Source organism: Helianthus annuus, chromosome 10, assembly GCF_002127325.2.
Source record: "Helianthus annuus cultivar XRQ/B chromosome 10, HanXRQr2.0-SUNRISE, whole genome shotgun sequence".
NCBI lineage: Eukaryota > Viridiplantae > Streptophyta > Magnoliopsida > Asterales > Asteraceae > Helianthus > Helianthus annuus.
The window spans coordinates 82,136,558-82,146,467 of NC_035442.2; the positions used below are offsets into that span (position 1 = coordinate 82,136,558).

Below are 9,910 nucleotides of genomic sequence, written 5' to 3' on the forward strand. Positions count from 1 at the left end.
GCTTATGTGCAATGTATCCTAGGTCGTGTGTAACAGACTTAGACAGTTAATTAATCCTAGAAGCAATAACATACCGAGCAAACCAAGGTGAGTTCACACAGCCAAGGCATGGGGTTCCCAGGGTGGGAATGGGTTTGGATTATTTACTTGTACTTACCTAGCTTATGGAACTTAGTTATATGGTCCTCAGGTGAGGATGGGTTATTGATAAGATACGACTAGACTAGTGATACTTATAGAACTGATCTTCGCACACACGCCGGGGTTGGCCGCGATATTATGACTAATCTTCGCACACATGCCTAGGAAGGCTGCGAACTATACACTAAACTTCGCACATGTGCCGGGTGGCCGCGATACAAATATACCTAGTCTAGAATACTTGGAAATTTTCCCTAATCTTCGCATACATGCCTAGAGGGCCGCGATACGAACTAATACGATACATGACTTAATGAACGAACACAAGGCTTACTATACTGTTACAATTACTGAACTATAAACTGTGAACTCGCTCAACTAGTTGTTGACTCTCTGCTGCATGCCTTGCAGGACCTTAGGTACATATGGAGCTTGCACAGGGAGGAGCAGGTCGTTGTGGAGCATGGATCGTGGATACTATGCTAAACTTTATAACACTTGAACTTATTACGTTCATTGGGTTTTTATATTATGCTTCCGCTACTTAAACTATGTTTGGTTTGAACATCAATTGTATTGAATTGGGTTTTATGAACTACTTCGATTATTATATACTATGTTCAATATGATTGGTGGCTTGATCCTGGTCATGTCACGCTCCCAAGCGGTGGTACTCCGCGTGTGGATCTTGGGGGTGTGACAGAATCAATCCAGGGTAATTGTTTATTGATTGTTTGATTGTTATCAATTCTTGATTCTTGTGATTCTTGTAAACCCTAGTTCTTCATATGATGGTTCTGTGCTTACGATCAATTCTGATTTATTGTGTAATGGTTATGATTGGGTGTTTAATCGATTGTCTGATGCCAATATGCTTGATATGATGAAGATGTTAATTGTTGAATTGATTTCTGCTATGCAATGTATGAATTAGGGTTCCTGATCGTATGAAAACAAAAACGTAACTGTTGCATCAGAGTTGAATGTTCGCATAATGATGTTTGTTGAAGGGTCCGAACTTTACATGTGTTTATTTAGTCCGAATTTTAATATGATATATATGTCCGACCTTTTAATTGATAAAGGGGGTCCGAACTTGTGACTAAGGAAGATGATAGTCCGAGTTTTAAAGGAGGGATTGAGGTCCGGGTTTTAACCCCAAGCACTTGTCCGACCTTTTAGTTAACATATGGAGTCCGAACTTTATGAATGCTATAGGTGGTCCGAGTTTTGGGCTTTAAAAGCCCTGTCCGAGTTTTAAGAGGAACAAGCCCCATGTCCGAGTTTTTGAGGGGCCTCCCCTGTCCGAGTTTAAAGGGGGGGGAGCCCCTTGGTCCGACTTTTGTGGTGTTAAAACACCTTGTCCGACTTTTGTGGTGTTGTCCGAATTTTTGATGGATAATCTCTTGGTCCGAGTTTTATTTTACATGTGATCAAAAGTTATAAGTGTTGAATGATCCGAGTTTTTTGAATGACATATAGGACAAGTCTGTTGTGTTTTCATCCAAGATGCTAGTACAGTAAACTCGTTAGGTTAAATCTGTTAACCCCGTTAAGTATGTTGGTAACACAGTTCAGCATGAAACACTGTTAGTTTATTGAACCTGTTCATTATTAACGTTGTTAACTTAGTAAACTCTAGTAGTTTATTAATTTCGTGAGATGTTAACTCTGTTAAGATATGCATGTAACCCTGTTAAATGTGTTAACCTGGTAAAGTATGTTAACTGCCTGTTTATCCTGTCAAGCATGAATTTACATGGATTTGGCTGACTGCTTAAATGCCGCATGATGATTAACTGCCAAACACACTATGTGACGTTAGATTTGTGTGCAAGATTGTTACGAACGAAAACTGATTATACATACTTGCGTACGATAGGTCGTGATTGATTAACTGTGAGCATGTGTATTCTTTAGCATACCGAGCAAACCAAGGTGAGTTCACACAGCCAAGGCATGGGGTTCCCAGGGTGGGAATGGGTTTGGATTATTTACTTGTACTTACCTAGCTTATGGAACTTAGTTATATGGTCCTCGGGTGAGGAAGGGTTATTGATAAGATACGACTAGACTAGTGATACATATAGAACTGATCTTCGCACAAACGCCAGGGTTGGCCGCGATAATATGACTAATCTTCGCACACATGCCTAGGAAGGCTGCGAACTATACACTAAACTTCGTACACATGCCGGGTGGCCGCGATACAAATATACCTAGTCTAGAATACTTGGAAACTTTCCCTAATATTCGCATACATGCCTAGAGGGCCGCGATACGAACTAATACGATACATGACTTAATGAACGAACACAAGGCTTACTATACTATTACAATTACTGAACTATTAACTGTGAACTTGCTCAACTACTTGTTGACTCTCTGCTGCATGCCTTGCAGGACCTTAGGTACATATGGAGTTTGCACAGGGAGGAGCAGGTCGTTGTGGAGCTTGGATCGTGGATGTTATGTTACACTTTATAACACTTGAACTTATTACATATATTGGATTTTCATATTATGCTTCCGCTACTTAAACTATGTTTGTTTTGAACATCAATTGTATTGAATTGGGTTTTTACAAACTACTTTGATTATTATATACTATGTTTAATATGATTGGTGGCTTGATCCTGGTCAGTCACGCTCCCAAGCGGTGATACTCCGTAGGTGGATTTTGGGGGTGTGACAAAAAAGGTACTACCTTAAATCCTTATTGGGCTTCTACGTGATAGTCAAGACCTTTGGATTATATAGTACCATTCCATGATTCAAAAAGAGACCCTTTGAGTGGTCTAGTCAAAGGATTGATTCAGAATCTGGTTGAGAATGACATGTGATGATATAAGCTGAAAAGACTCCTTGGCGGTCTGGAGATCATTTATTGACTCAATTAAAAAGGACCCAAGTATGGTCTAATCACAATCATCACAGGCTCGTTCAATGTTTCCTTCCCCTACACATTATAAGATGCACTACGTAACTATGCAAGGAATTATGTAATTATGGATGCATACATAATTACGAAGTTCAGTGCACGGAAACCACAGTAAGAATTATTATGTGTAAGAACCAACAATGGCAACCGTAACAAAATGTGAACAATGTAATGGAGGTACGGTGGACGCACCAATAACACTATATGTACTTGTATATAAGTGTCCCTCTCACATTGCAAGCATGATGTTATTCAAAGCTACTAGAAGTTCAGGATTCTAACCAGTGTTGTTTGATCTTTTCAACTCCATGTTTCAAGCTCTCACAAGTTTCCTCTAAATAAATTTCGGGACGAAATTTCCTGAAGTAGGGGAGACTGTGACATCTGTGTCACTTCAGCCATCAAACAAATACCAAACCAATGAAATATTGTATTTCATACTTGGGATTTGTATAAACATGTGTATCATTTGCACATATCAACTCTTGTTCGATTTCAGGCTCTAAATCGCTTTCTGGAAGGTTATACGCGCACTGATGCGTAAATATAACCAGTTTAATGCAACAAACACTCCGGAATAGTGACATAGGCTTAACATAACCTAAATAACCTTTATATAACTTAGAAATAAGTTTTGGAAGGTTTGGTATGCCGAAATCAAGTCTATTCGCTTACAAGGACTAAATATGACAAACTGCAAAAGTATGCCAATTTGAACTGTAACGAACATTCCGGAACATGATCATAAGTTAAACACACCCTAAACATCCTTTACATAGCTTAGAAATAGGCTTTGAGGTGTTCGGTGTGCTAAAATAAACTTTTTGGTCATTCAGGGACTAAAAGCGTCAAAAAGTGCACAAGTTTGCATTTTCGCGCATATTTTGCGTTCTGAATATATCCGGACATTCTAAAATTCATGTAATCATTAAAATATTATGTTTTAGTGTTTTGCATGATAAAATTTCATTCGTCGCTTAATTTGGATCGTTTTTGCGTTCGTTACGACTTCCGTCGTAATTAACCGAATAACGCAACCGTACGACCAAACGAACCGACATCCGAGATATTTTTGAGCATGTTTTGAGTTCCCTATACTTTAACTTCATTTTAGAGCCTTGAAATGAGGTTAACGGGGCTTAAACGTGTCAAAAATGAGCCAAAATGCAAGTTTCTGATGTGCAGGGACCTGTTTTGACAATCTGCAAAGTTGGCCAGGCGGCCCGCGTAAGCCAAGCTTAATTCTTACGCGGGGTGCGAGAGCCTGTCAGACAGAAACTTCAGATTTTGCAATCTGGGCCGAATTCAGGGGGTTTAATGCAATTTTTGCAATACCATAGGCTAAATTTGATGGTTTTCTTGTGCCCCATTGTTTAGCAATACCATGGGCCAAGTGGAGGGTCTAGATCGAAGCTCGTTTCCCGATAAATGATCCTAACGGTTCTAGCTCTCCTATAAATACCCACCTTCATTTCATTTCTATAAATACCCACCTTCATTTCATTCATTCCTCACTTGAATTCTGAGATTTTCTCTAAGTTGGAGTGATTATCACTTCATACCTGAGAAATACTTGGAATTCAATCTTGCGGGGACCCTCTGTAAGTATTCTTTCGTGCTTTTCATTTGTTTTAGCGTTAAAGTCAAACTGTGTTTGACTTTCTGCATTGACCAGTTTATGGTCAACACGAAGTTCGTTTGAACTTCATAACGTGAGCGTAATCACGATGGTTATAGTCCCTAGTGACTATACCCACTGATTACCACGTTATCTAGGCTCAGTGACGAGTCGTAGTTTCGGCCAAAATGTGTTTTCTCGCGTATTTTGTAACCAAACTACTCTAGGGTATCAAAACCATTTGTTTTGATACCAAACCTGTTTCCTAACTTTACTAAACATGTTCTAGCATGTTTAGCTCGTCGCTTTTAGATTTGTGCTTGTCTAGGGTCGTAAAGGTAAGCGATCTAAACAATCGCTTATGCTTTCGAACCCGACCCATTTGGTCGATCTTTAGGATCCGACCAAGCACTTTAGGTGACCATAGTTGTATAGGGAGTAACCTTCCGAGGTTATACCTTATGGTCACATCGTTTAAATAGTTGTATGATGAGTAGTTCTTATGCCTTAGGTAAATTACCAAAATGCCCTTTTTACGCATAAATTCATTTTAAGCATATGTAATGTAACTTTTGACATCTAAACTGATTTAGCAACAATATTAAACATGTTAAGGGATATTTCACTTGTCATAGGGCTAGTTAGGCGTTCCGAACGCGTTTTACGCAAACGACGCGTTAAAGTAGCATAAGCTACCTAAACGGGTCATAATGGGTCATAAGCACTTAGATTAGGTTTCATTTTAGTATGTAGGCTTTATTAAACCATGTCATATGAGTTTCAATACTCATTTGGTTTACGAAACCTCATACTATCCAATCCCCTGATTTAGGTCCGGTTATTTATGTAGTTATCTATATAGGGTGCCGTTTGATTCCGTGATCCCTCTAGCTTTGCTTGGTTGTTGTTCAAGACTTCAAGCACCTCAAGTGAGTACATAGTCCCCTCTTTTACTGTTTTTCAAACATTTTGGGGTGAAACACATGTGCCTACTTGTTACTTTCATGCTTTTCATGTTTTCATATCACATACTTGCTATGTTCACTAGTACACTATTAGTACATGATTTCATTATGTTTTTGCTATGTATGTCCATTGTGTGCATACTTAGTACATCGTTTTACATGACATTTTATGCTATGTATGTTTTTTTAGGTAAAGGGGTTACCCCGGTGATTTTATATATTCACAACCAAATAAAACAAGTAGTGTAGAGAGCCTACACTAGTTCAATCATGAGACATGCCTCATGAAAGTATACCAGCAAAAAGCAAACACAATACAAGATAACCAAAAAACAACCACTAGTCTAAAGAACTAGAAAACTCTAATTCGAGTCTCTAATCAGCCACCTTCGAATCCATCATCACGAATATCCCAATCCTGCAACAGCCTTGCCACTCTATCAGTTCTGTTCAACCGAACTCCCATGAGTTTATACCGAATCGTATCCAATATTACTTGACACAATTGCTCCGGAGGTCTCAGCTGATTCTTGAATAATCTCGTGTTTCTTTCTTGCCAAATAAAATAAGCAGTAGCCGCTACTAAAATCCTGCTGACATACATACCGGCCGCTTTAGAGTTAACACGCATCATAAGCCATCCCACCACATCATCCCACTTTGGATCAACATCTTCCATACCCACTTTTTGTCTAACCGTACTCCATATTTTCGATGAGTACTTGCACTCAAAAAATAAGTGATTGTGAGAATCATGATTTTCGTAACAAAGCAAGCAACACATCATAGTCATATTCTTCCTGCGAGATAGATCCCACTGTAGAATAATGTCTTGGGTTAGCAATTTCTTCCTCATAATCAGCCACATGAGAAACGCATGCCTTGGAATACATTTAGCACACCAAACTAGCCTGCTCCAATCCACTTCTGCTTCATTATGTCGAACCGTTTGCCACATATTCGAAGCAGAAACCTCCAACATCAGATTCCCATCCTTCCATTTGATTGTATCTCTTTTATTAGGACTTAACTGGATCGGATCAAGTTGTATAAGGACCGGAAAGATATCCCGCCACGCAGCTGGCCATAGCCACTCCCCATTATCATAAACGTCCGCAACCGAGTCCTCCAATCGAAAACCTGCATTTGTTATTCTCCTAGGAGAAATGAAATTGGCCAGCGGCCCCACATCGGACCACGAATCATACCAGGCTGAAGTCATTCTCCCATCCCCGATCTAAACCCTGAAATGATCCCGCATCAATGGCCTTAGCTGAATGAGCTTTCGCCAACTCCAGCTACAACTAGCAGGCATTTTACAAACCCAAAAACTCTTGCCTTTCAACCTGTAATCATACACCCAGTCAACCCAAAGCGACTTACGTTTAGTGAGAATGCTCCAAATATGATTTGCCATAAGAGCCTTGTTGACATCTCCAATCCGTCTAATACCCAGCCCACCTTCAAATTTAGGAAGACAAACAGATTTCCATGAAACCTTAGCCTTCCCTCTTTGGAACGAAACATCCTGAGTCCATAAAAAATTACTCATTCTCGCCTCCAAATCATGAACCACCCGAGTTGGCAAAATAAAAACGGAAGCCCAATAAATATGCATCGAAGAAAGAACTGACAAAACTAACTGTAATCTCCCTGCGAATGACAGCATTTTATTCCTCCAATTCATAATACGCTTCTCCAATTTCTCCACAAGGATACTACAATCCTTGTACAGAAGTCTCGTCAAGATTAAGGGGACACCCAAATATTTAACCGGTAACGAACCCTCCACAAACGGCAACACATTCAGAATCGCATTCTTTACATTATTAACTACATTGCAAAAGAAAACCGTGCTCTTCTGAATACTAGGATTCAAACCTGACATTTTAGTAAACTTAGATAGCGAAAGCATAATGCACTTGGCTGAATCAAAATCCCCTCTAGCAAAAATGAACAGGTCATCTGCAAAACACAGGTTAATAATTCGCTGACGTTCACATCTGTTATGAAATCTGAATGAAGAATCAAGTGATGTCTCGCGTTTCAAAATAGCCGTCAGAATTTCCATAACCAGAGTGAAGAGGTAAGGGGATAACGGATCTCCTTGCCTTAACCCCCGCTTACCTCTAAAATAACCATGCATATTGCCATTAACACACACTGAAAACGACGGAGTACCCACACAAATCATAATCCAATCCACCATCCGAGTATTGAAACCAAACCCTAGCAGAATATCCTTTAAGAACTTCCAATCAACCGTGTCATACGCTTTCTGGATATCCACTTTGAAAGCACATCTAGGGGGCCCGAGTTCCTATGATAGTTGTGCATTAACTCTTGGGTGAGGAGAATATTATCCGAAATTTTCCTACCTGGAACAAAAGCAGATTGATTCACACTAACAATCCCATCCAGCGCCATTTTAATGCGATCAGCAATAATCTTACTAATGCATTTATAAAGCACGTTACAACAAGCAATCGGCCGATAATCCGTGACACTAGCTGGCGTAGCCGTCTTTGGGATGAGAACAATAAGAGTGTGATTGAGCTGACGAAGCATTTTACCTGTAGAGAAAAAATCCATGATCGCCATCGATACGTCATGCCCAATAATCGGCCAAGCGTTTTTAAAGAAGGCTGATGAGAATCCATCAGGGCCCGGAGCCTTATCTATACCAATCGAAAACATAGCCTTCGTCCCCTCCTCTTCCGTAACTTGACGGATCATTTGGTTTGCCATTTCCGGCTGCAATTTATTAGAAAACAGATCTGGAGTAGGGGAGAGCGAGACCTCATCATGACAACCCAAAAAAAATTCATAATGTTGAACAAGCGCCAACTGAACTGTATCTCCTTCATAAACAACCCCATTCACATCCTTGATAACATCAATCCGACTCCTATGATTCCTGTTTTTTAGCGAGGAATGAAAGAATGCCGTATTCATATCCCCCGCACACAACCAATCCACTTTAGACTTCTGTTTGAAAAACCTCTCTTCGTCCAGACAAGCTTCCTGATAAGCATTTGTAACCTTAGACTCTTCATTTCGAAGAACCAAGTTTACCGGGTCTTCATCTATATCCCGTTGAATTGAATCAAGCTTCGCCCGAAGATCAGCAACCTTTTTATGGAGATTTCCTTGTTGAAATAATAGCGCTCGTAATGGTGATTTTAACATACTAAGCTTCTTGACAACACGGAATTGATGAACTCCATCCACGTTTGACTCCCAAGTATGTTTAACTATCTTTAGAAATTCAGGTTTAAAAACCAAGAAGTTCGCAAACTTAAAAGACCTTCGCTTATCGACACCGAGTTTCGGGATTTTTAGGATGCACGGGCAATGGTCGGACAGCCTATACGAATTAAAAACAGCCACCGAGCTCGGGTATTCCTCCACAAAAGCCGTATTTCCTAACACCCTATCAATTTTCTTCAATAACCCAATTCCTTCCTTCGGTTTTTGATTCCACGTAAAATGGAAACCTGTCCTGTTGATGTCAAATACCTCAATATCGTCAATACAAGCCTGAAATTCTCGCATACTGATAGAAATACCCGACGTTCCAAACGAATTATCCTCCAGGTTTAAAGCAGAGTTGAAATCTCCCATGATGACCCAAGGATTACTACCTACCAGCACCTTGTGCATGGACAATTGATGCCACAACTCTCTTCTAGATACGTAGTAGTTAGCCGCATAAACAATGGAATAAAAGAACATTTTCTTATCAATCTTAAAAAATATTTATACATGCATAGCCTGATTCGTCTGATTGACCACCATAACATCAAAAACATCCGGATTCCATCCTATTATAATTCTCGTCCCCTTCGTACATTGGCCCCCATTAGACGTCCAGTCCCAATTTCGAAAAACAGACTTATAAACTTTCCCCAGATTAGCTACATCAACGTGAGACTCAAGAATAGCACAAAAATTTAAGTTGTTATCCTTTACCACCTGCCGAACCTCCTTTTGTTTCAGGGGACGGTTCAAACCCCTTATATTCCATGCCGCTAGACTAATCATTGTGAACCTCTTGATCAGGAGTGCTTGCCCCTGTGTTATTCTTTTTAGACCCGTGTGTCATGAACTCATCCATTTCATTGTATACCTCCTCTACCTCATGATCATCCTCATCGTCCAACCTAGACCCCTTTTTTGTTTCTCCCGTATCGGCATCCACATCATTTAGAATATCAAAAGGGTTAGAGGACTTTACCGCTTTAG

At 39.9% G+C, this 9,910-nt stretch overlaps 1 protein-coding gene across 1 annotated transcript; it reads right to left on the reverse strand.

Annotated features, from left to right (window-relative positions):
* Positions 1–6,044: 6,044 nt before the first annotated feature.
* On the reverse strand, positions 6,045–6,887 carry LOC110881998. The gene has a single exon (XM_022130111.1). The coding sequence runs from the start codon at positions 6,885–6,887 to the stop codon at positions 6,045–6,047; it is 843 nt and encodes a 280-aa protein (XP_021985803.1).
* Positions 6,888–9,910: the final 3,023 nt, after the last annotated feature.